Below are 27,597 nucleotides of genomic sequence, written 5' to 3'. Positions count from 1 at the left end.
CAATGTTGTGGCCATGTTGATCCCACGGTATTAGAGAGACAAGGGGGGTGAGGTAAAATCTTCTATTGGACCAACTTCTGTTGGTCACAGAGACAAACGTTCAAGCTTACCCATAGCTGAAGAAGAGCACAAAAGTATGTGTCATTCAAAAGCTTGTCGCTTTTACCAACAGAAGTTGGACCAGTAAAAGCCATTACCTCACCCGCCTTGTCCCTGGAAAGATTGTCTATTGTTCTGTGTTGCCATTTTCCTTTCTCAAACACCTCCTGCGTATGGACAATGGCTCCAGCACATCATTCATGGCTGTGCCACTGACCACTGTGACACCTTGGATAAAACATGTCATCTGACTCAATTTTCCCCCTCTGTAAAATAGTGGTAGTAATATTACCCACTGCCCTCCTGACGGAAATCTGAATCTTGACTAGATAATGCTAGCAAATTGCTTTGAGATGCTCAGATTAAAGGCACTATGGAAATGCAAGGAGTTAACATTACTATTCCTTTCAACAAGTAGATGCAAAATATACATTGTAGGAGAGTTTCCATGCACTTCCCCTTCTATTGTGCATTTCTTTAATATGTTTACAGCCCAATCCATTCTGACATTTTTTGCGGGGGAAGAGTCTGGAACCCATCAAATCATATGGTTTCTGGGGCCAGCACTGACAAATACCTTCGTAACACAGCTTCGGGTTTCTGGAGCATTGTAACTTCAGGTCAGAGACATGGACACAAGTGACCAAATTCAAATCTGGAACTGGATCTGATTTAGGATGCAGTGGTCCAGTTTGGTCCCCTTACCCCTAAGGATCCAGCTGCCTGAGCGTGGTCAGAGCAAGAATGGACATTCGCCTACTCTGCAGAAAGGAGTACAGGTCCAGAGACTGAGCTGGCATACGCCAGCGTACTGGCACTGAAGTTGGTGGAGAAACATGGCTCCCGCCATCACTGGAGTGACACAAGTTTACAGGATAGAGGATGTGGCCAAGGAGAGATTGAGAGACACTAACATGATCAATTGCAGAGAACAAGCCCAGTCCGCCCACCACCAGCAGCGTCCAAAACCAACACTTTCTGTTGCCTGCAATATAGAAAGAAAACAATAACAATTAAACAGAGATGGGTTTTTTGTATGAGAATTCTCCGACCCAGGGCTCTGCACTACGTGCGCAAATATATATATATATGCCTGAAGCCGATATACATATATATAGGCCCCTCCAGGAGAGCCAGCCAAGCGCCACTTAGTATTTGTTTGCTTGCAAGCCTCCTTGGACTGACTCACATTTCTCTGTCCTACGCACTCCCCTGACAGAGGCTGCAGCCAAAATCATCTGTGGCGCTGCCCAGCTCCACGGCTGGCACGTAGTAGCCAGGAGGCAGGGGGAGCGCCCTTTGGCACAGATGGCGCGGTCCATGCTCGGAAAGCACGGGAGAGGAGCGTTTGCTGGTGATTGTCGCTGACAGTCGGGGCCTCTCGGGCATTTTTGGGCCAGGCAACCCTTGGTTTAAAAATATTTAGCACCAGGCAGCTGCACGTTCTCCAGGAATGAAAGCGGCAAGCGAGGCCAAAGGAGTTTATTGCCTGCTTCAGAGCCAGTTGCTGCAGCCCTGCTTCTGCGACGCGCCGTCTCTCTGCAGCGAGGCCACATCCAGCCTGCAGGGGGCAGCATGAGAGCACGACCAACTCGTGCTCTGATTCCAAAGCATCTCTGGGCAGCACAAACGCCCAGGCAGGCCCACGCATACAGAGGTGCCCATGCATGCCGGCGCATGCATGCAGGCGTATGCACACAAAGCTGCCCGCATGCGCTCAATGGCCCGCTCAGGCACACGCACATGCAGACAGACGCTTGGACACATAGACACACAAATCGGGGGCACAGAGACGGTCCCCGGTGCATGCACCCAGATAGGAAATACACACACACGGAGGCACACAAATTCACAGACAGACACCCACAAGGACACCACTCTCGTATGCCATGGCTCGCTCCCTGACAAGGATATGCATGTGTGACGGCCATCGTGGTGGCCCACACCCAGGCTCTCCAGAGGTGAAAGCAACAGTCCCTACAGCTTGAGCTACAGAGCCAGGCAGTCCAGCTAAGAGACTCACCCTGGGTGAACTTCTATTTCCGCGCCCCTGGCCCCCACAGGTGCAGCCCACCTCATTGCCCCAGGCTCCCATGAGTGCCCCCCATTGCCCCCATGGGCTCCCCACTCCCCCTTCACCCCAACCCCTGCATTCCCCTCCTGTGCCCCAATCCCTGTCCCCTGCTGCACCTCAACCCCTGCACTCCAAACCCCTGCCCCTTCCTGCACCCCAACCCCTGCACTGTGCTCCCTTCGTCCTGCACCCACCTCCTGCACCCCAACCCCTGCACAGTGCTCCCTTTGCCCCAACCCCTACACTCCCTCCTTCACCCCGAACCCCCTCCTGCGCCCACAACTCCTGCACTGTGTCCCCTTCACCCCAACCCCTTCACCCCCCCTCCAGTGCCCACATGGGGAAACTAACCTGGTAGGGTTGCCAAACCTCCCAGTTTTGCCAGGAGTCTCCCGGAATAGGGCTCTAACTCCTGGAGGCTACTGAAGCCAAATCAGGAGATTCTGGTGCTAAAAGTCCAGCGGTGCAGCGGGGCTAAGGCAGGCTCCCTGCCTGCCCTGGCCCCGCGCTGCTCCCGGAAGTGGCCAGCACATCCTTGCGGCCCCTGGGGGGGGGGCAAGGGGTCTCCGCTCACTGCCCCCGACCTGAGCACTGACTCCACGGCTCCCATTGGCCAGGAACTGCAGCCAATTGGAGCTATGGGGGCGGTGCCTACAGGCAGGGGCAGCATGCAGAGACCCTCTGGCCCCACTGCTTAGGAGCCGCTGCCAGAGGGATGTGCCAGTTGCTTTCAGGAGCCATTCAAAGTAAGTGCCACCCGGCCCAGAGCCTGCACCCCTCACCCCCTCCCACACCCCAACCACCTGCCCCAGCCCAGAGCCTGCACGCAGCACCCAAACTCCTTCCCACCATCTGCATGCCCCACCCCCTCCCTCACCCAAACTCCCTCCCAGAGCCCGCACTCCCTCCTGCACCCCAAACCCCTGTCCCAGCCTGGTGAAAGTGAATAAGGGTGGGGGAGAGCGACGGGGGGGGGGATGAACTGAGCAGGGGTGGGGCCTCAGAGAAAGGACAGGGCGGGGCAAGGGTATTTGGGTTTGTGCGATTAGACAGTTGGCAACCCTATGACCTGGATGCATGGAGCAGGTAGTATTGTTGCTTGCTCCCACCTTTGAATGCTGCCCCTCCATGCACCCCTGGGGGAGGCTGTGCGGGGCGGGGAAGCGGGGAGCGACATCAGGGCTCCCTGCATCCAGGTCACTTTCCCAACCTGGGCATTGCTGTGAGGCGAGCATCACCTTACGCGGCCCAGGTGGGGACAGTGACCTGGATACAGGGAGCCCTGATGTTGCTCCTCGTTCCCCCCTGCCGCCCCCTTATAGCCCCCTAGGGGTGTGCAGAAGAACGTTGTGGGAGCAAACAGCATCTGTGTGTCACCACTCACCTCCCTCCCCTCACCCCCATGTTCCTCCGCCAGGAGGAAGCAGAGAGAAATCTGGGCATCCCCCCTGGGGCACTCCCAAGGGAGCAGTTTCTAACACTACACTAGCAGCGTGCACCTCTGCACTGCAGCATGGCACCCCCTTGACCACCAGACGCCCTGGGCAGCCACCCCTAAGGCCAGCCCTGGCACCAGGCAGAGAGGGGGGGTTCACATACCACACATCAACCAGAGAGTCATATGAGCCACCGCCCATCACACACACACATACTGAGACAGCCCCAAAGTTCAAAGGCTTCCTGCGGCACCGCGCTCTCCCCACTGCACCCTACTTGGAGTCCGGGGCAGGTGCAGGTTTCTCAGCCTCCTTCCAATCTCCAGCAGCAGTCTGGACTCTGACAGAGGAGGGGGCCTCTCTGACTTCCCATCCATCAGAACACTTAGGCATGTTGCCTTGAAGTCCATGGGAGTTGTGCGATCAATTTCAGTGGGGGCAGGACTAGACACCATGGGAATACTCACGTGCTTAAAGTTAAGCACATGCTTAAGTGCTTTCCTGGATCAGGGCCCTAGACTTTCAGGCAGGCGAGGGGAGTAATTTGTCCCAGCCATGTTGAGCACAGTGCCCCCTGCCCCTGCCTCAAGCAAGAAGGAAGGTGAGTAGCTGGAAAAAATTAAACCTAATCTAGAACAGAAGACTTCAAATTAAAGATTTATAACAATCATAATATTCCCCGCTACCTCCGCCCCCAACAGCTGGGAGTTTGGCTGATTATAAACATCAATCGACCCTCACTTTGATCTAAGACTGCAGTAGGAAGGGTTAGTGGTTTCAGCACAGTCTTCCTGAAGCCAAAACGACTGCAGCTGGGGGGGCAAAACAGGGTTAAGCAGGTGGCAGGTGCACATAAAGAGGGCGTGGCAGAGAGTGCCCTCCACATCTTCTGTTCGTGGGAGGCAGGAAGTGATGGAGGAAGAGCAGGGAACTACCTCTGGGCAAAGTGGTCACCTCCAGAGGGTAAAGTCATAGGCAAATCCTTCCCATTGACTGCTATAGGAATACTGCTCTTAGCAGCAGGTGTTTCTCCTCAGATCCTGGCTCTTCGGGGCTTTAAAGCCAATCTTCTTCCTTTCCATTTCACTGTGGCACCGACTGGACCATCACTGAAGTTTCTCTCTCATCTGGGTGTCAGAGGTGCCCCTACACAGGGCAAGTGCTCAGGAAGGACCCAGTGTCACTGCAGTTGAGCTGGGAGCTATCCTGAGTCTCAGATTGTCAGGGCACGTGTCCTCAGCTTAAGGTGGGTAAACATAGTATGCATGCCTGACCACAAGCACAGGGGACCAATGGAGCCTGAACCAATCTCCTGTGCTGTGCATGGTCCGTGAACACTGAACTAATAAATGACTTCCATGAGGAAACCAGCCACAGCCCGTGTGCCTTCAAAACGTTAAGACAGGGCAGAGACTTCAACCCACGCCAGACATGGGTCCCACCATCATATAGCAATGAAAGATCCCAGCTGGCATGGCTGTGTCAATCCACTGGGAACACACCAGGCGCAATTTATTAACAAGCTTTGAATGTTTCAAGAGCTACAGAATGCTAAGTAAGCTGAAAAAGTCCCAAGCCTCAAACTGGGCACGCAAAATTAGTGGATGCTTTTGACTTTAATCTATCTCTGCCTCGCTTCCCATATGTAAAAGAGGCGTAATATCCCTAAAATAAGTTAGTGTTTGTGAAGCACTTGGATACGCCAGAGATAAGCACCATAAAAAAATCCCATTCAAAGCACTGCCCATCCGGTGTGTCAATGAGGTAGGGCTACTGTGGAAAAAAACTAGGCTATGATCATGTAATTAAACACAGCGGGGCTGAATTACGGTTGAACAAGCAACCTTAATTCTTGCTGTTCCTAACTTTTCAATTCTTGACTTTGCAATCTTAATACTTTCCTTTTACTGTAGTCATGTGTGTATAATTTCCTAGAATTTTAAAAAGCAAACTAAAAAAACCCCAAATTCCATCACGTGGCATCGTATTGACACTGACAAGGTTCGTCAGCAGGGTTGGAACATTTAGCTTCACCGCACAGACCTCTCTGCACTTGAGTTAATGGAGTAACTGAAAGCAGTGGTAAATTATCATCCTCTATGTGGACTAGCACTGGAGGAGATGGGACACTTTGCCAGAGGGTTTCACAGATATCTGCTGACAGCAGAGGAATGATGAGGCTTAGGGATCTTTGGTTCTGTTCCAGGCTCTGGAGCAGAGTGTGCTGTTGTAAGCACAGGTTCTTCTGCCCATTTTCCCCCAGTGCGATCCTGTCTAACCTGGCCCTGTCTCTTCCCTGCCCCGGCTCCTCATTTCAATCCCAATCGCCTCCTCTAGCCAGTACCAGTCTCCACTCCTTAGGCTTCTCATCCCAGTCTCCTTGTCCTGCCATTCTTAGTTTGCACACTCCAGCTCCTTGTACCCAATGTCCTTGCCCAGCTAGTCTCAGTCCCACCTCCCCACTCCCCTGCCTCCACATCTGATGTCTCTCTCCCTCACAGTGGCCTCCAGTTGTGCCCCCTCATTCATTTTCTCTGTCTCCACTGGTTCCCAGTCCCAATCTCCCTCCCCAGGCTCCTCATCCAATCTCAGTGTTCTCCACCCCTGGGCTTCTCATCCCAGTAGCTTTCCCCAACCAGTCCCTGCTCTTCTGCCACAGTCCAGCTCCTCGTCAGATCTGTTCCCCTGCCTGCTCACCTCCTTCCTCCTGCCCCCTGTCCTGACTCCCAGCCTCCTTGTTTAATCACTACATAATTCAGCTTTTCACCTGGGCAAGGGGGGGACTCTCACAAGTAGCGAGAGCAAGTGTCTCTTGCATGGACCCCTACATTCATATTTCGTGATGGAAGCTCCAAAGATACTTCATGTAGGGCGAGTTGGCACCACTGGGCCCTAGTCATTTACTTCTGAAGACCTGGGTTCAAACGGTAACTGGCTCATAAATGAAAAAGGGGGCAGGATGGAGGGAGGGGGGAACAATGCCTGCACTTACATGCTACGGAGGTCTGAGGATGAGCCCCCTCCTCTGGGATCATGACAGAAAGAGAAAGCCAGGAGAAGACGACGTCCAAGGAACACCCATAACTTACTGCTGGAAGGGAGGGAGTTGCAGTTTGTGGCAGAATCAGCTCATTAGGGCTGTAGCTGGTTGTCTCTCCCAGATTTAAAGGGCCAGATGCCAGGGACCTATGCCTGGAAAGGCTCCTATGAAAGGATAAACAGGGGAGCTCAGGAGTGGTCTGAAAACAAGTCACTCTTAGGGAAAAGGTGTAAGGCACTGTTGTGAGTGAGGCATGTTGCCCTCTAAGGATTAAGGACAGAGCCCAAAAGGGAGGGATTAATAATTTTATTAAGATAACATTGAAGTAAAAAGAAAACAGTACAGAGTTTAAGCACAGAAGTTTCTGGTTATCAGGGAATAAAGTACAGATTATCAAGGGGTGCGAAATTCTGTTTAGGAACAGGTGGTGTAAGGAATACATAATCTGCAATCTCCCCGATTGGGAGTAAAAGTTTAATGGGTCTAAGTACAGACATTGAGATATGGGGGTATGTACTACTCACAGTAATAACCCTCTCCTCTTGCACAAGGGATAGCAGTTAGTGTCTTGGGAGCTCAAGGAAGAGGTTTGAGTCCCAGCTCCCTTTTATATATGATGAATAAAGCCATTGTAACAGCTGGGTTTATTACAAGGGGGCTGAATGCTCTTTTTTGGGGGGAGGGACAGCCTGAGATCTCCAGAACCGGAGACGAGCATGCTATGTATATGAACTAGTTAGGGTTCTCTTTTGTTTCACCATAACATCAAGTGGAGACTTCCTGTTAGTGATATTGCAGTAGCGCCTAGAGGCCCCATATGAGATCAGGGCCCTGTTGTGCTGGGCGTTCTACAAACATAATGAGAGACAGATGTTGCCCCATAGAGCTCACAATCTCAGTAGACAAGACAGACAAATAAAGGGTGGGAGAGGAAACTGAGGCAAAGAGAGGTGACACAAATTGCCCATGATCACAGAGCTAGGAGCAGAACCCAGGTCTCCCATGTCCTAGTCCAGGAAACCACATCGCCTCTCAATACTGTACAGTAAATAACCAGAGCCTACTTGCTCCCTCTTCTTGATGTTTACCCTCTGCCACATGACTGGGGCGGGGAGCCTCCAACATTTCAGAGTCCAGGTTCACAATCCCAGATGCTTCTTGAGCTACTCAAATCTCTTGAATCTGCAAAAGGTCCAGAAAGTCTCTCAGGATCTGCCTTTCCCATGGCGTTTCAGCCCTCTGGCTTTTGGCTGAGAGTACAGAGGCAGGCACGAGTAAGAAAAACCAAGTGCCTTTGAACCTGGAAAGAGGTGCGTGGTTTGGGTGGAGCTCTGAGTCAGGGTTCATGGAGCGTGCGAAGGGATACACTATTGAAGCCTGCCTACTCATCCTAAGTGAAGCAAGATTGCAGCAGACCAAGCCTGTAAGGACAAGCCTACCACTAGTGTCTAAACCTGCAGCCTCTTGAATTCCATCCTGGAGCTTTGAGACAGGGCTGTAAACCTGAGTCTCTCCCTCAGCAACAAAGGCAGTATTCTTCAAGGAGTAGCTGGTGACAAGTGTAACCTTGTCCAGGGGGGAGATGAATTACTCAGCCCGTGAAGGGGGAGATCCCTGTTTGCTGGCACCTAGCCGAGGTGAAGAGAAAAAGCTGCCAGCCGTTCATGGTCAGTACAAGAAGCACGGGGGAAAAGCAAAACTAGGATGTGCCAAGCAGCCCAATAATGGCTGGGGAACTAAGGTTACAGCAGTAATGAACGCGAGCCACCAGGGTTAAGGATCAGCACGGAGATTTCAGGGGATGGCCTGAATAATTTCCCTTGTCCCTTTTATGCCATTGTATAACTTTATTCTAAAGGTTTGACAAAGTCTACCAAACCACATTAATATTAGCTCTGGGGCTGAATCCCGAACCCAGATCTGGACTCCCAGGTGGCAGCTTTGACCTGGCCCTACCATAGGACAAACTCAAACATCGTGAATGTTAGGAACTCTTGGATTAAGCTGATTTCAAACCCCCTCAAGGGTGGGAGTGCTCAGATCTGGGAAAGGACAGGGTTGGTTCTGTCCATTAAAGAAATATAAGGCCCAATTTTGGTCTCTCTCACACTGTTGTTAATCAGGAGTAACTCCACGTTAGACAAAGAAGTTATACATTTCTAAACACAATGGGCCTGATTCTTCACTTAGACTGGTGTAAATCGAGAGCAACTACAGTGAAATTAACGGAGTTACATGCATGAAAGTGAGAAGTCAATCAGTCTCTGTGTGATCAGATGGCAAGTCTCAGATGTAAAACTGGATCTCCTGTGTGTGAACAGTTGGACTAGAAACCTCATGAATTCTGGCTTTCTCCTTCAATTTCACTGCTTGCTGACTTCATTCGGGCCATAGATACCAGGCCAATGAGAACAGGCTCTCTCACAGTATTTTGGAATTTCCACTTTTGACACCAGTGCCAGCGGTAAGTACTATAGGCTTGACTCTGCTCTCACTTAAACAGGTATAAACTGGGAGTAACTCCACTGAATGTAGTGGAGTTACATCCCAGTGACAGGTTTCAGAGTAACAGCCGTGTTAGTCTGTATTCGCATAAAGAAAAGGAGTACTTGTGGCACCTTAGAGACTAACCAATTCTCTAAGGTGCCACAAGTACTCCTTTTCTTTTTTCTATCCCAGTGACAGTTACTGCTCCCCACCATTGTGAAGCAGCTGTGTGTCGGCTGGAAGGTGGCAGCTGTTCGGCAGCTCATAGCAACTCTATAATAGTTTAGGACAAGGCACATAAAACAAAAGAAAAGAACCAGAGAAGAGACTTTCACCTTTAAGACTTCCAGTAGTGAGTATATGAAATAATACCACACCGATAGTGGTTAGACCAGAGGACTTGGGGCCAGGACTCGTGGGTTCGATCCCATGCTCTGACACTCACTTGCTGTCTGACCATGGGCAAGTCCCTGAATCCCCCTGTGACTTGGTCTCTCCATCTGTAAATGGGGAAGAACCACCTACCTGAAGGTGTGTGTTGTGGGGGGCTTGCGTCACTACTGTCTATAAATCACTTTGAGATACTCAAGTTAAAAATCCTCTTTTTGTTATTATTCCTGTCAATGCCCACCCCCATAAGTGAGGGCATTTGCCTTTGATCCCTAGGTTACCCAAGGAAGCTGAGCCTTCCATAGCTACTGATCTACACAAAGAACAAACCCAAATGGCCTCTTCTTTCCAAATGTGTGGCTCAGCCAGCCAGGGAATATTTCCTGACTAAGACAGCATCACCAGGAGAGTAAATAAACCACAAACTGCACAGTAAGAAAGTGCCTCGAGTCTTGAAGTCACTCTGGAGGGCTGGACTGGTGCTTTTCTTTCTCCCCTGTCTGAACTGGGCAGCCAGGAGATTTTGACTGGCCTTTAAGGGTCATTGTGACAAAGTACCCCATCCACTTCGTTTAGCTGTCTGAACCAGAGACCTGACTATGTCTAATACCGCTCTGCCCTTCTTTTTTAATAGACAAAATAATATGAAATAAAATGGCCACTTGAACACTCAGCCCCCAGACTCACCCTTCTAGAAGGCAGCAATATTAGATGCTAAGATCCACCTAGCACATGGTTCTGAACATGATTAAGGCCCCCAACTGCTACTGTAATGTAAATATTAATGAATAATTATATTATACAGAGTTGTAAGGATTCCCAGAGTTTGATTCGGCCCCTTATATAGGGCCATTTGCAAAATCCAACTCTGGCTGTTTAGATTGGGCCCATCTCCATTTTACACACAAAGAACCAAATTCCGCTCTCATACCAGTGTAAATCCAGAATAATTCAATATATGTCAGTGGCATCCTTCCAGATTGATATGGGGGTAGCTGAGTGCAGGGTTTAGCCCAAATAAATCTGTGCAGTAAAGCTATTCTATTATAATCCATCTTCCTGATCACTGGGCCCGATCTTCACCTGATGTAAATCAGCATAGCCTTACTAACATACATGGAGTGGTACTGATTTACGCCAGCTGAGGATCCAGCCCTCACATTTATATCGTGCTGAACATGGCTTTGATACAAGGTGTTCTTAACACTAAGTGGGTCGATTCACTTTCTTTGGCACAAAGGGGCACAGTGTTAACCCCTGCCCTTGCACTGACTGGGCCCAAATGAGAATTCACTACTGCAGTGCTCACACCATCAACTTCAATGGGATTTCTGCTAGGGGAGGGCAGCTTTGCTTTCCAGCTGGGCCTCCTACAGAACCTGGCCAAAAAAGGCTCCCCTGGGACATATGATCAATCAACACACCCCTCAGCCACCGTGGTCATATCCCCTTCCCAGGCAATGCCATCTTCTTTCAGGGTGACACTGGTTGGCTCCAGGGCTCCCTGGCTGAGTGGGGTTGCTGGTGTTTTGCACTGCTATGACACTCCTCTCTTTCCTGGCTGATTTTCTGCCAGCCTGGGTTCCACCAACTGATGCGAATCAAGCCCAATAGCTCTATGGATCACGTTTTCCTACACACACACACCCTCTCCCTCAAATATCACTGTGGCTGTTCCATTCCTCAGGTATGTTGGAATTGATGTACTGGCTCAGACCTGTAGGCTCTCAGGCCCAAATCCTCAAAGGTATTTAGACACCTAACCAAATATCTTTGAAAATATGAGCCCCAGATTCTACAGTGATGAGCATGGAATAAAAACCTATTCAGAACAGAATAGAATTGCCCATCTTGTCTAGTATCCTGTCTCTGACAGTGGCCAGCATCAGCTGCTTCAGAGGAAGGTGCAAGAACCCCACACAGCCATGAAGGTTTCATCCTAATCCCTAACAGAGATTAATTTAAAGACTAAACAGCGAGATTTTATATTCCTTCAAAAACACTTTTCAGCATTAACCATTATAACTCTGGATATTCTTGTTATCCATAGAAACGTACAATCCAACTTTAAATCTTACTAAATTCTTGGCCTCAATCACACCTTGTGGCAATGAGTTCCACAGCTGAATTACAAGTCGAGTGAAAAAGTGTTTGTTTCTGTCTGTTTTGTATTTGCCACCTTCCAATGTCACTGCATGTCCCCTTGTACTTGTGTTATGATGGAGGGACTAGAGCATGGCAAATCCCCAGCAGGAGCACAGGGACAGCAAAGGTGTCAGAGGCACATTTTAATTTGCCGGACTCCATTTTTTACTGGTGTAACTTCACAGTAGAGTCACACTAACATAAAACTGGAGTCATGGGACGATGGCTCTAACCCTTTGATGTAGAAACCCACTTTTAAAAATTTTTGTACATGGCAACCCCTCAGGTCAGAAGATTTTTTTACATTCTTGTTCCCTAATTAAAAGTTGTCTGTGGGCTCCTCTTAACTCACATAGGTTGAAATTCACCCCTGTGCACAGGGAAAGACTATTTGCAAGGCCTATGCATGGCATAAATTCCTCTTAAATCCTTAAATTAGGTCTTAAGTGGCATGTAGCCTCATACTAGCCCTCTGTACCAAGACCAGAACAGAACATGTGCCTTAAAGAGAGCAAATTAAGAACATTTTAGTATCTGGAAATCCAGGAATTGTATCCTGGGACAGGGATGCTTTGCATTCTCCTGCTGACTTTCTCAAAATATATGACTTTCTCTGTGTATATAAATCTCCCCACTGTATTTTCCACTACATTCATCCAATGAAGTGAGCTGTAGCTCACGAAAGCTTATGCTCAAATAAATTTGTTAGTCTCTAAGGTACCACAAGTACTCCTTTTCTTTTTGCGGATACAGACTAACACGGCTGCTACTCTGAAATTTCTCAAAAGGGGTTCTGGGGCTAGACTGGAAACTGCACTGGATTCCTTTTCATTGGTCTTTCAAAGTATTCTTTTATGGGAAACTATTATGGTAATTAAAATGCAAATTGTAAGTAGGTCAATATAAATTAAAAAACCTGTTTACACAGGGATAATTGACCTGCTTTGGAAAGGGTTCAAACCCACTTTTTTCCCCTGCAAATTTTATTAGTTCAAAAGCAGAAACAGAGTAGAGTAGGCCTCATGCACTTTAACTGCATTTGTGGCGGAAACTCAAATTTCAACCACGCAATTTGGAACTTCGCATGCTAGCAGAGGTAGGGACTTGAATCCGTTTAACACAATGCAAAAAAGTGCTTGATCCTGCTGTTCAAACAGTTCCACTAGTAACAACAGTTATGGAACATGTTGCCTTTTCCAATGGCTGCACAACCAGTCCCTAATTAATACCCTGGGAGACAGAAAATATTACACCATCGTACAAAAGGGGAAACTAAGGCACTGAGCTGTTCAGCAGCATGTGGGTGCATGGGGAACCTGGACAGAGCGGGGCAGGAGGATGTACCTAGGAAAGCGGTGCACAGGGAAAGAGGCAGTAGGTTTAGTCTTTGAAACAAAATCCAGTGGGCAGGTAGGTTCCACTTGCAACCTTCCATTGCCAAAGGCCTTGCACATCCATCCCTAAAAGCAACTATTTTTAAAGCCTTATTCAGACTCTGGAGTTTCCTGACAATCTCTCGCTTTATAATGTACTGGCTAGTGCATATGTACCCATCCCCTTCTGTGCGCATGTAGATGTGGGTGCCCCACTGCCTCCTGCTGGATGGATTCAGACCTGCTTTTGTGTGTCTGTGTGTGTGCTCGTATTCTTGCCCTACTGCCCCCTGCTGGATGGAATTAGACCTAGCTAAGTGCTTGTGATTGTATTGTTGTTGGAGCTTACAAAGAGGATATAAACTCTACTTTGAGTTACCGTTAATAAGAATCTCTTTTATTTCAAGTGGTATGGGAATCTGGAGCAAAAAATTACCTATTCTTTTCTGTTCTCCATTCAGCAATACGTAGCTTAAAGCCAGAAGCATGGCAACTCCATAGGCACACGGTTACAAACACAACATGACACAAAGATGTGATGCAACACAATCAAAAACTACTACTACAATGTCAATGGGTCCCCTGCACAGGATGAGAGTCTGTTCTAGCCCCAGCTACAGAGGCTGGCTCTTCAGCTTAAGCGCTAGAGCAGTGGTTCTCAAACCTTTTTTTCGCAGACCATTTGAAAATTGCTGAGGGTCTCGGCGGACCACTTAATGATCTTTCCAAGTGTTGTTTGTACTGTTAGATAATTATTGTAACGCGCTTTGGATAAAAGCGCTATATAAGAAATAATAATAATAATAATTAAGTGTTTTTGTTCTACAAATAAAAGCACACAACTCATATTTTAATAACAGTAGTCTTACCTTTCTAATGCAATAGATGTGCCCTCTCTCTCCCACCATGGAAGCCCCCGGCCTGGGGCTGAGAAGGGGGGGATCTCTCCCCCTCTCCCAACCGCAGCAACCCCCAATCTGGGGTTGGGAAGGCGGGGGCTCTCCCCCGCCACAGCAGCCACAGAGCTGAGGCGGAGAAGGAGGGTCATCTCTCCCCAGCAGCCACAGCCCTGGAGCTGGGGAAAATCGCCTCTTTCTCTGGCCACCGTAGCCCTGCACATCTCAAATTCCCCTCACCCCAGCTTCTCACCTCACTGCCCCCTCCTACCTACCCCCTATTCCCCCCAAGGCCAACACCTCACCTTACAAGTGCATCTCATCCAGGGTCCGGGCACCTAATTAGTGGAGCCACGCCTGCTCCACTAATTAGGTGGGTGGCTCTTCGTTCTCTCGTGTGCGGCCACCCAGGCACGCATCTTAGAGGGAACTATCAGCGGACCACCGGAATGGAGATCACGGACCACAGTTTAAGAACCTCTGCGCTAGAGAATGACAGAAACTCTCAACTCCAGAGTTCCCAGTTTAATCCCTGGTATTGTCCAATATGGTGGTTATCTGAAAAGTGGTAACTTTGTTGGTCATCACAGTAAGAGTAGACATGCCACTGTTTATCTTAAATTTTGTCTTTCATGCAACCATTTACAATCCACAAAATCAGATCTTTAATAATTCAAGAGTACCTTAATAGCATTTCTGTTTATCTCCGATTGCTCTATATAGTCCATCAGCATCGTGTATAAGCACATAAAAATAGTAATCTTTTCCTACTGGGCACAATAATTCCATGTATGCGTAATGAGACAAATATTGTTCTATGTATGAACGTAGACTAAATATCATTCTTATGCCAGATCATAAAACTGGGTTTATTACACTGAAAGAGGAACTGCTCGTGCCATGTCCATCCAACATGATAGTTCAGAACAAATATACTCAATTATCCAGATTTATAATGCTGAAAGGGCATAGAAGCCTGATCCAGCTTCCAATACAGGCAAAAGAAAAACCACCATTGTCTTTACAGGAAGCTGGATCAGGCCCTGAAACACTAACAAACCCAGCGACACAGTTAAGATTGTTTGGATGCGAGTCTTTGAGAATGGTCTGAGTGAGTGAAATGAACGTTCAGGTGTCAGAACTGTTTATGTAACCTTAGCTTGTAGAGGTCATATTCCTTAACGTTTGTGAGATTCTTTATGGATATGTTCAAGGATATCATACTTGAATTTCATATGTTAATTTGTTAGATAATTATGTATAATTTGAGTGACGTCTGTGAGCTCAGTGCTCTGTAAACATACGGTCCCTGCCCCAAGAACTTTGCAGTCTTATTCAGACAGACCATGCAGGCTGCTATCAGTCATGCCCATGACTGAGCACAGTACCTCTTTGCACTGCAGACATGCAGACTTTGTACTGAAAAAACAGTGTCCTAATCACATTTGATCCCAGGCAGAAATGGCAATCCTTTCCGTTTTTAAATAAATTTAGTCTTGGTGAAAGATACAGGATTAACACTCTTGGCGACTGAAGTTCCCAGTTTACCCACAAAACAGGGTTTGGGAGTTAGTATTAGAACAGGTAGTATCTCCCACTGAAGATAAGAAATAGAAATCCCTTCTGGCAGATATAAAGAGTATTCGTTATCGAGGCTGCTTGACACAGGTGGACATACCCTGTAGTACTCTAGCTCTCACAATGATTAATACAGCCTTTGCTGCCTAGTGTCACCACATAGGGTCTCTCTATCCCTGACTGGATTAAGCAATAATGGAAGGGACTGCTCAGTATGAAGGCGGGGTTCAGATCTAAACCTCCCCAGAGTCCAGGGTTGTCCAGATCAGAGAGTTCTGCTTTTAACCAATCTCTACATTGACCATATTAAGAATGAAGCTTCAGAGAACTTCCCTCTCCTTCCTGTTCCCTGTTCTTACTCCCTAGTGTCTCCCAGCCGTTCTGCACAGGGATCATTTCTGCTGGTTACATCAAAATCCACTGTCGTGGAAATCACCCCCAACAGCTCAAAATGTGCTAATCTGTGAATGGATGGTGGCAGAGGGTTCAAAATGAGCACTGGATATAGAACCGGGTAGGTGGGATAAATCACACAGAGTATCTTCAGCTTACTCAGAAAAGTTATTAAAAACTGGGCCCCAATCAACATAGCAAAGAGAAATTTAGAAATATTTTTCTAATGCTGTAATTGTGGAATGGTCTCCCCAGGGAAGTGGTGGAAGTTTTGTCGCTTGAGTCGTTTAAAATAGAACTGGACATAGCATCAGAGAGTTGCTGCAGGGAACTATCCTGTGTTTGGCCAAGTAGAGGACGGGTTGAAACAGACGAGATACGATTTCATAGGTCTCTTCCTCCTCTAATAGCTTCAACTCTATATCTATGCTCAATCTGCCTCCCAGTTATTACAGTTATCCCCCGAAGAGACAACACATTTATGGGAGGATCTGGTCTTGCGCATCTTTAATAGACTCATTAGCTAAGTTCTGATTGCAAAATTTTTATTACTGATGCCATCAGTTGCATCTAGGTACTTCAGTCAAGGGTACATTAGATATGCTTTAGCTCAGAAAAGATGAGATCACAGTTTAAGTAAACTCTTCAGGGCAGGGACCATCTGTCTCTTTGCTCTATGTTGGTACACTACGTAGTAGAATGGGGCTGGGGCCTCTACATTCTATTACAACATAAATAATGAATTGCAATTTTCAGATCTTCAGTGCAGTTTGCAGGGCTGGCAGTTAGAAAAATCATCCTTTGAGTTTGATAAATTTGGTAATCTTGCTGAGAAATCATTGAGAGAAAATAAGAATGGTACCTCACTAGGACATTATTTTTTTAAATCACTATTCAGATTATAACTACAATTTGAAAATACTAAAATACATATAATTTGCTTTTTAAAAAAAGAAAAAAACCCTTCTACCACAATCCTTTTCATATCATTCAAAAGTTTATTGATTTTAGGCTGTCATAGCTAACCTGCAAGGCAGAGCTTTTCAATAAGCATGAAAGATGCCATAAATGAGAATCTGACCTGTCAAATGATGACAGGTCATCTATTATAGATGAACATTTTCATTTCTGTCTAGAATCAATAGAAAATCTTTTATATTTTGGGGAGGGGAGGGAAAGACCTTCAAAGAAATCAAAATTTTAAGCATAAACCCATTTGCCACTCAGTTGTTATTCAACATTTTTTTCGGTCATGTTTGAAAATTCTCAGAATTGGGACTGGACATTTATCGTTATATTGGACATTTACATTTCTTAAAATTGGGATTGGATATTTATATGGCTATCAAGAATATTCAGAGTCATAATTAATTATAACAGAATTGTAGACAAAATATCAGATCTCATGCTTCAGGGCTTAAGTCAATTTCTAAGTATTAGAGACCAGGATGAGATCTCATATGAAGGGCAGATTATCCCACATCTGCGTACTGCAAGGTGCTTGCACCTCCTCTGAACCATCTGGCATTGGCCATGGTCAGAGACAGGACTACCAAGATCCCAGATGTGCTACAGTCTGGTAATTCCTATGTTCCTAAAAATTGCAAATCGGTACCCGCTGAAGTCAATGGAAACAAGAACATAAAAATGCCAGAACAATGGTCCATCTATCTAGCCTAGACCAGTATCCTGTCTTCCTACAGTGGCCAGTGCCAGATGCTGCAACAGGAATGACTAGAACAGGGCAATTATCAAGTGATCCATCTCGTTCCCCGCATCCCAGCATCTAGCAGTCAGAGGCTTAGTGACCCCAAGGCATGGAGTTGCATCCCTTACCATCTTGTTTGAATCTGATAGGCACCGGTGTATCAACTGTTACCTAGGTCCTCAGCAGGGACTCAATCCAGGACCTTGAGAGCTAAAGCACAAGCGACTACACATCTTGACTAATTCCTGTAGCTGCCAGCTGTAACAGACTCCTAAAACCTGTGGATCAGAAATAGAGAAGGAAGTGTAACACATTGAACGGTGGGTTACACAAGATGAATAGGCCCTCAACACCTCCTAGGATCATGCAGAGGAATGTCTGAGTCCAAACAATAACAACCCAAAACTCTTGTTCTAATATTTATTTTAAAAATAATTCATGAAAATTTTATAGTTCAGTAAAACTTTACCTAAACGTTGGACCAAACTGATCTGCCATTGTCCCTTTAAATTTCCCAAGTGCAGCTGCCCCTTGTTAGAAATGCTGTGAATACGACCAAAGCCTGAAGCCTACTCTTGACTTGTAAATTAAAGCCATACCTCAGTCAGAACAAGGGGAAGCAAACCCGCTCCTGCAGCCCGTTTCATTTCACAAGCAAGGTCTCTCTAGGGGCCGTGTTCAGAAAATACCCTTTCTACATGCACGCACACACACAAAACCTTTAAAAAGAAACTTTCCAGGAGTTCAGCTAAAGTTAAAACAAAGTGAGTAACGTGAAACTCAGTCCTGGAGCAGAATGGAAAGTACACTTAGTATGAATGACCTGCCCTGCCATATGGAACCCCCCGTGAGACCAACCTATAAAGCTCTGTGCTTCTGTTGGAGCGAGGTTAGCCACATCATCTCTCTCTAGGGGTCGTGCAGCTTTTCAATAAAGTCATAAATAAAAAATAAATAAAATGAAGGGGGAAAATGAAATCCCAGGGAGAAAAGGCCAAAAGGAAATGACCTTCCCCTCTATTAAGTAGGTGACAGATGGGTATTATAAACGCATCATGGGTTGGAAGGGAAAAAGTGCAAGGAGGTGACACACTGGCCCTTTCAACTTGGGTAGAGTCCGGGAGTTGGATCTAGCTATGAGTGAGCAAAAGCCTGGGATGGTTTTCTTGGCGACAGACGTAATGGACGCATCAAGTTCATCACTAGCAGGATGCTTCCATAATAGGAGCCTTTGCTTAGAAAGGAAGTAGGGACTCGAAGCACCAAATGGGAGGAAATGGAACCTTGGATTATCTGGCCGAATTTAAGGGGCACAATCTTGGGACAAATGGTCATATTTTCCAGTGAACCATAAAGGGCTCTACTAATTCCTCAGGAGTCCTCTTTCCCTTGAACAAGACTGTGGCAAAGGGTTTGCAGAGCAGCCCGTTCTCTAGAGCTCCCTTTACAGGCAGAGGCCAGGTTGAAATCCTTTCTGGAGAAGCAAATTACTTTAATAATAATAGTGTGTGTGTGTGTGTATGTCTGTCTGTCTGTCTCTCTCTCTCTCACACACACACCCCACATTTTCTACTGCATCCAACACCATAGTCTCTAGGTGTCAGTAATACTTACCAGTAGCCTTTCCATAGCACCTTCCACCTGGGCTTCACTAGCACTGAACACAACTCCCGCAACCTTGTGAGGCAATCTACAGAATGGCTAAGGCTAACAGCTTTTAAAGCTTGGATTGGCTCCAGTGCAGCCATTCAGAGTCAAGTGGGAGCTAGTTATGTAGGGGACATTTAGTGCTGCTATTTCATCATGCCCATATTGCCTGAGCATGCAGTGCCTTGAGATGAGGCTGGGGTGAGGCAGGTGCACTCAAACAGAATTGTCAGGAGGAGCACCCAGGGGTGCTCAAAGAGTTACTCTGGGCCTTCAAAGGCTTGTGATGTCAGCAATGTGACTGAGCAAAGAGCAGCAGCAGCCTGTTATCAGGGCACCCCTGGAGCAGACAATACGCAGAGCCCCCGCAGACATAACTGAGAGCTTACAGGGCTAGCGTAGAAGAGGAACAGGAGAACCAGGACAAGGGCACAGAAGCAGGAGGTGGAAATTGGCAGATGGGAGCACCACAGAGGCTGGGGTTTCGAGTGGGGGAGTCCCAGGAGGTTGGAAGATGCAGGGGATGGGGATGAAGGTAACAGGGAGTAGGGGTTGGGGTGTGGCTAAAAGCAGAGGGGCAGCCTCCCTGATCCCCCTGACTTGGGAAACCAGCACCCCCGCACACAAATGGCTGGGGCAGCAGCATCCCCCCCAGCCTCACAACTCCCCTCCGACCCCTGGCTGGGGCAGCCGCACCCCTCCCCCCATAGCTTCCCCCTCCGACCCCTGGCTGGGGGGGGACAGCCGCACCCCTCCCCCCATAGCTTCCCCCTCCGACCCCTGGCTGGGGCAGCTGCACCCCTCCCCCCATAGCTTCCCCCTCCGACCCCTGGCTGGGAGGCGGGGGGCCAGTGGACAGCGGCCCCCCCCGCTGGATGCCCTGTGACGCAGCAGCCTCCGACCCCCACCCAGCATCTCCCGCCTTTACCCGGGGCGGGGCTCGGGAGGGGCCCGTCCGCCCCCCGACTCGCGCTGAGGGGGCGCTCTAGGCAGCAGCTCTATGGTCCCGGAGGACCGTCGCCTCCCATGATCGAACGCCGCCTTCGCCCACGGCTATAGAGACGCGGGGCGCTGGGCGGCACAGAGCGGCGCCACGGGGGCAGGCCCGCTGGCCGTATCTCTATGGCCACGGGAGGGGGGGCGACCCGGGCCCCGCGCAGGTTGGGGGCGGGGCAGGAGTAGGCAGTTGGGCGGGGCTGAGGGAAAGCAGCCAGAGGGGGTGGGGCAGACACTTGGGAAGATCCTAGGGCGGGAAGAGGGGAGCGGGGGGAGACCCCTGGGGAGGGACTGTGAGGGGGAAGGGGCAGGAGGAGAGGGGCAGGGGCAGATACCTGGGGGGACTCCAGGAGGGAAGGGGCAGGAAGAGAAGGGCAGAGAAAGGCAGCTGGGGGGGACCCTGGGGGGAAAGGGCAGGAGGACAGGGCAGACAGCTGGGGGAAAAGGGCAGGAAGAGGGGGACAGAGGCATATGGCTGGGGGGAGACACAGAGGAGAAGGGGCAGGAAGAGGGGGACAGAGACAGACAGCTGGGGGACAGAGACAGACAGCTGGGGGGGCAGAGGCTGGAAGAGGGGGGCAGGGGCAGACAGCTGGGGGGGACTCCAGGGGAAAAGGGCAGGAAGAGGGGGACAGAGGCATATGGCCGGGGGGAGACACAGAGGAGAAGGGGCAGGAAGAGGGGGACAGAAATAGACAGCTGGGGGCAGAGGCTGGAAGAGGGGGACAGGGGCAGACAGCTGGTGGGGACTCCAGCGGAAAAGGGCAGGAAGAGGGGGACAGAGACAGACAGCTGGGGGGGCAGAGGCTGGAAGAGGGGGGCAGGGGCAGACAGCTGGGGGGACCCCAGGGGAAGCGCGCAGGAAGAGGGGGACAGAGGCATATGGCTGGGGGGAGACCCAGAGGAGAAGGGGCAGGAAGAGGGGGACAGAGACAGACAGCTGGGGGGCAGAGGCAGACAGCTGGGGGGGACTCCAGGGGAAAAGGGCAGGAAGAGTGGGAGAGAGGCATATGGCTGGGGGGAGACCCAGAGGAGAAGGGGCAGGAAGAGGGGGACAGAGACAGACAGCTGGGGGGCAGAGGTTGGAAGAGGGGGACAGAGGCAGACAGCTGGGGGGAGCCCAGCGGAAAAGGGCAGGAAGAGGGGGACAGAGGCATATGGCCGGGGGGAGACCCAGAGGAGAAGGGCAGGAAGAGGAGGACAGAGACAGACAGCTGGGGGGGCAGAGGCAGACAGCTGGGGGGGACCCCAGGGGAAAAGGGCAGGAAGAGGGGGACAGAGGCATATGGCCGGGGGGAGACCCAGAGGAGAAGGGGCAGACAGGTATAACATGATCCAATGGTTGGTAGATGAAGCGGAACAAATTGACTGAAAAAGTGGTGCAAATTTTTAACAATAATTAACCATTGGAAGAATTTATAAAAGGTCCTGGTGGATCCCCATCACTGCCAATTTTTAAAATCAAGATTGGATGTTTTTCCAAAAGATCTGCTCTAGTTCAAACAGGATTTAATTCAGGGAAGTTCTGTGCCCTGCGTTATGTAGGTCAGACTAGGTAATCATAGCGGCCCCTTCAGGCTTTATAATCTATGAAAGTCCAGCAGAGATGCCAAAGAATGGGTCAATGTAGACTAGGGTGACCAGATGTCTGGATTTTATAGGGATAGTCCCAATTTTGGGGCCTTTTTCTTATATAGGCTTCTATTACCCCCCATCCTGTCCCAATTTTTCACACTTGCTGTCTGGTCACCCTAGTGGAGACTGAAATATCTTTTCCTCCCTAGCAGCAGTCCCTCTGGGTAACGGATTGAGACTTAGCCTATATCAACGTTTAAAACTCCACAGCAGCACAGCTGCACCTACACTGCTGTAGCACTTTAGTGTACACACCTACTACAGCAACAGGGGAATCGTAAATCCACCTCTCTGTGAAGCGGCAGCTGGGTCGAGAGAATTCTTCTGTCAACCTAGCACTGTCTACATGGGAATTTAGATTGGTTAACTATGTCGCTCAGTGTGGATTTTTCACACCCCTGAGTGACAATAGATAGGTTAATCTAATTTTCTAATGTAAACCAGCCCTTAATGGTGGGAGGTGGGGCGTGGAACCGTTTGCATTAGAGCTTTGTCCTTGTGTGGGGAGCTCCAGTGAGGCTCAGTACTAGTACAAGGGGCACTTCGCAGCGTGGTAACATAGGGCTTGAATTGCCAGATTTGATCGGACCCATAGGCATCTAGTTCAATATCCAACAGTGGCCAGTACCAGATGTATCACAGATACAAGAAACCCCTAGCAGGCAGTTTGGGGACAACCAAAATCCTAAATACTGGGAGTAGGATTAAGTCCCAAAATGACTACCAGTCATTTTCTATAACTTCCTAAAGAGGTATGTAGCAGAACTGCAATAAACAGAGAATGTCTGGAGATTCAACTCTTTTATTATGGAAGTCTATAAAATAGCCACATTGATTATTTTTTAAGATCACAAAATACACAACATCCATTTTAATATGTGACACATAATATTATATACACATTATAAACCACATGACTGAAACACATGTTCACACGGCACCAATTTCATAACCAAAAAATCCCCACAAGTGCTTTTTCTTAAGATTAAAAACAACTGCAATAAAACCATATTAATATTTTTTCCAGACAAAGTTTACAATAAAGAGAAAATTCATATCTTACTAAATAACAAATATTTAACAGCAAAACTTTTATACTAAATATCTATTTTGAATTATAACAAAAATAGTACTTATAATAGTTTATAAAGACAGACCAAAAAAATTTGTGTATAAAATAATATTATAGCGAATTGGACTGTGCTAGGAAAAAAAATTCTGAGATTCAAAGTGCTTTATTCTGCAAACCCACTGCAGCAACCTTTTTTTTAGTCAAGTTATATTAGTTAGGAATGGTAAATCAAAAGCATGATCTATTTATGTCTAGATAAAATACACACACACACACACACACACACAATAGATAGATGTATGCAACTTACATTATCTCTCTCTGGTCATTTATTCATTCAAAAGTGTGTTTGGTTTTTATTTTGTACTGAAATTTTAAAAAATGAAAACCCTTCACTGATCTCCTGAGAGTCCAATGCCCTTCTGAAAGTATCTCAGAAAACATTTTGCTAATGATTATTTGACGGGATTTGATCTGAAGCCAATGGAAAAATTTTAATGGACTTCGTATGAGGCCTTTTATCCCTCCCCACCCTGCTTTTCTCATTACCTGTGTCCTCTGACTTCTCCTCCTCTTCTCCTTCCCTTGTCCTCTGTGTCCCCACCAAATAATGTTTTCACAAAGATTGTGGGGTTGCAAGTGGCTTTTACAGACAGCTTGAAAACAGAATTGATCAAGGCCTGAAAACTGGGTGTGACATATAAAAAAAGAGTGGTTCTCTAGCTTTTTTATCCTGTGGACCATCTCCATTCCCAATGCCCTCTTCTCCATGATTCTCAAAATGTTTAATTTGGTGGATCACCAGGAGATCATGTGGAGACCCACAGACTGACACATTTCTATCCGGGACAGGGAATGGCAGAAATTTCACAAGAAAACCTGATCTTGTGAAGTTTCCATCAAAAGGTAGACCCGGAGAGTGTGAAGACCCAAACTTGGATTGTAAACTTTCTGAGTGTGGGACATGAGTCTGAGCCACACATAGCTGCGGAGGATTTAGATCTGTGTTTTTGGTTCAAACAGCCATAGAGATTACGGGCTAGCTGCCAAATCCGAATCTGGATCTGAACTTCAGAGTTCAGAGGCTACAGAGTCTCGGTTCAAGCCAATCCCTGTTAAAATAAAAACCTTCTGTGAAACGGCCACAGAGAGATTATAGAGCAGCAAGCCTCAGAAACGACCACATTAACACTGAGTTTCCCAAGTCACATGCACTCATGGAAGCAGAGCTCATACGTGTGTGTGTTTGTCGGTCTATGCGCTTCTATATGATTTTTGGCAGCATAATTTAAAGTGATGATTAAATCTTTAGTGTCTCCCCTTCCAGGGGACCGCCAAAGTCTTTATTGATCCTGGACGGATGAACGGCTGGCTAGAGCAGCCTTCAGCATCTTTCACTCAGCACTGCCTTAGAGCCTTCCACTGACTCATCCCAGTTTTCAAAAGCCAAGCCTGCAAACCCTGCACCAGCCTGGTGGGAAGCTCCCGCCCCTCCTTCCTTCAGATTTCAGCTCCCTCTGACTTATCCTGACAAAAACCAAGCTGCTCACCCATAACAGTTTCATTGGCACTCAGGTCAAGGGAGTTCTCAGCTCTGGCTCCTGTGTTTCTCCTTCTCTGCCCGATGAACTGTATGAGGTGCCCCTGTTACAGCAAATATATCTGAGCGAGAGGGTAAGCACACTGAAAGGTCAGTATAAAGTCAGTGCCCGCAGCTCAGATGAACAGCACGCCTGTCTTGGACAATTGCGAGAGAGATTTCTCTTCCCTGAGACTGCCAGTCATTGACCATGGCCGCCACAAAGTAGCTGCGGTGCATGTGGTTTGCCTGGTGCCAGCTGCCAAACCTGTGCTCTGCCACTAGTAAAGCAAAAAGAGATGTTGTTCCGGACTCAGGGCAGAAGTGCTGAGCGCCCACCATGACAGCTGAAGCAGGAATTGGGCATGCCCAGCACCTCGGGGGGAGGGGGAAATCAGACTGGTCACTTTTTTAAATTCAAGATGGGCCTGAAACAAAACGCCAGATCCACACACGTCTGAATGCTGAGGATCCAAACACTACAGTACGGGCCTCGCTTATTTCAGAGGAACACCCCCAGTTCAAGTGTGACTGGGCAGCATACGAAGTTCCCAGTGTCTCTAATAAGGGGTTGCACTGATGGCAGCTCACATGCCCTGACAAACACTCCCAGGACCGCTTCGCACTTCAGTTGGATGCTGCGGAGGGCAGGGTTAGCTGAGAGGGAGCCTTCCACCCATCTCCAACACTCTTTAATGCAAACACCTCTATGGGCAGGGGACAATGGCAGCTGTGGGTGTGACTACCAGTCAATTTTTGGAAGCTTAGTTTTGCAGCGGTTCCATGAACAAAACAACCGCGTGCTCTGAGCCACGTTACTTAGCAGCACCCCAGTACAGTTTATGAAAGTACATGTAGTTCAGAGTTCAGTGCACACACCGAGGGGCCTGAGAGATCCGGAGAGAAGGCAAAAACAACACAGCTCACTGCAAAACTCTGGGTTTGGAAGGGATCAGACAGGGTGGGGGTAGGGGCGATGGACAGTTACACCATGCCATGTAGCAGCACCAGGCAACTTCAAAAATGACACATCAGAGACCCCAGTTCTACCCTCTGAAGTGAGATCAGCCCTCACTGAAGCAGATGAGAGACTCCTATCAGAGGGCAGAATTTGGCCACTACTTTGTCCCACAGTACAGATCAAATGGCTTTCTTGTTCACAAAGCATAGGCAGAATAAAACGCCCTGTCCAGCTGACCCTGCTGCGTTTAGTGGCCCAGTGGTCCTCTGTAGCAACACCAGTGGCCATGCCAGAAGCTAAACTGGGGCCGGGTTCAGTTTGCGTGCCTTTACACAGAATGCACTTCCCAGCATTTGTGAGCAGGTGCTGCTGTCATCTGAACACAGAGTTCTTTTCCCCACATGCTGTGAGAGACAAATCAGAACTGGAAAGCATTTAGAAGGGTTTAGGGATTGGGAGTGGGGGGGATTTGTTCTTCGTTCTCTCCAAAGAAAGCAAAACAAAACAAACACTTATCACCAACTAATTTAACGCTGTTCAAAAAGATCAAAGGCCACCAGAGGTAGCAGCCTGCCATCAGATCTCACCAACACCTCCTGGCCTGGTTCCAAGGAGGCACGTGGGGCAGTCAGACCTCTGATCGCTAGCTAATTTCAAAAGCTTTTCCCGCAGCAGGCATCCTCTGCCCTCCTCCTTGCAGCAGAAAGGTTTATATATATATATATATATATATATATATATATATATATATAATATTTATATATTGTGTATGGTCAGGCAGTCCCAGCTCTACTAGTGTTTGAAATTCTTCTTAAGACAAAACAAAACCAAAAAACCAAACCAGCCAATCTCCTTGTACTTTCCCCACAGAAATAACAATCATTTTGGCAGCTTTGCTGTGGGAGAAAGCCTCGACCAGGAGGTTCTGCAAGGTTAGTGTTGTGGAGAAGCTTCTTTTCCTTTTTTCTCCTTTCGTTCTGTCCCTTTACCCACCCACCCCCATTGGCCCTCCCCGGTGAAGGAAAAGTCGGCTTACACTGTTGCCCCAAGCATGGCTTCTGTCTCCGTCAGGATCTCGTTCTGATTGGAATCCAGTCCGAAGAATTTGACCCTGAGTCCATCAACGGGGTGGACCACAGGGACCAGCATGATTCTAGGGAAAGTCCTGGTGGCTAGCTCGAACCGGCTCTTGCTGGCCAGCTCAATGGCTAGCGCCTTGAGGAAAAGCTTGGCCAGGTGCTTGCCGAGACAGGTCCGTATGCCCCCACCAAAGGGGAGGTAGTGGAACCTGCCGTCTTTGTCTTCGGTACGGTCTTGCCCGAAGCGGTCAGGGTCAAAGACGTCCACGTCCTTGAATACTGGGGCGGTGTCGTGCGTGTCCCGGATGCTGTACATGACACTCCAGCCTTTGGGGATCTGAAAGCCCTACAGAGAGGGAGACGGGGGAGAGAAAAACAAGAATGCATCAACGGTAACATAGCCACCCACAGGAGGAGACCACGCAAGCTGAGCGAAGCCACTGCACGGGTGAGCGGAGACACTGCTGATACTGGGGACTCTGTTTGAGATCCCCGATCATCAGTAGAATATACTGAAGGCTTAATGGGAAAACACCCTGTGATTAGGGTAGGACTGTGGGGTTCTCTTTCTGACCTGCTGGGGAATCAATTATTTATTTGTATTGTGGTAGCTCATCCAATCCCCAGTTACGGACCAAGACCCTGTTGTGCTCAGCACTGGATAAACGCAGAACAAAGACACTTAAAAGGACTTCGGTCAGCGTGAAAGTCCTTCTGTCTGAAATATTTTTACCTACTATTGTTACATGTGGCACCCAAGATATACAGAATTTAATGACAGAACAACTTTATTTTTCCCAGTTTGTTTTCAGTCAGTGTGATCTAGTATGTAGGATGCTGGACTGGGAGTCAAGAAACCCAGGTTCTCGTCCCAGCACTGCAGTTCTGATTTAACTGGGAATTGGTCCTGCTTCGAGCAGGGGGTTGGACTAGATGACCTTCTGGGGTCCCTTCCAACCCTTATATTCTATGATTCTATGATTCTATGATTCTCCTGCTGGGCGACCCT

At 48.2% G+C, this 27,597-nt stretch overlaps 1 protein-coding gene across 2 annotated transcripts in view; it reads right to left on the bottom strand.

The window, feature by feature from the left end:
- Nucleotides 1–22,683: 22,683 nt before the first annotated feature.
- Nucleotides 22,684–27,597, bottom strand: part of CYP26B1 (cytochrome P450 family 26 subfamily B member 1) — a 53,916-nt gene continuing 49,002 nt past the window's right edge. For both annotated transcript variants that reach the window (XM_048846435.2, XM_048846436.2), the window contains one exon: nt 22,684–26,934. In XM_048846435.2, coding sequence (XP_048702392.1) covers nt 26,542–26,934 — 393 coding nt within the window. In that variant the 3' untranslated portion in view covers nt 22,684–26,541. The remainder of the gene's footprint in view (nt 26,935–27,597) is intronic.

Source organism: Caretta caretta, chromosome 4 (genome assembly GCF_965140235.1).
Source record: "Caretta caretta isolate rCarCar2 chromosome 4, rCarCar1.hap1, whole genome shotgun sequence".
NCBI lineage: Eukaryota > Metazoa > Chordata > Testudines > Cheloniidae > Caretta > Caretta caretta.
The sequence above is the reverse complement of the archived record's forward strand: the minus strand, read 5'-3'. Positions and strand labels throughout refer to the sequence as shown.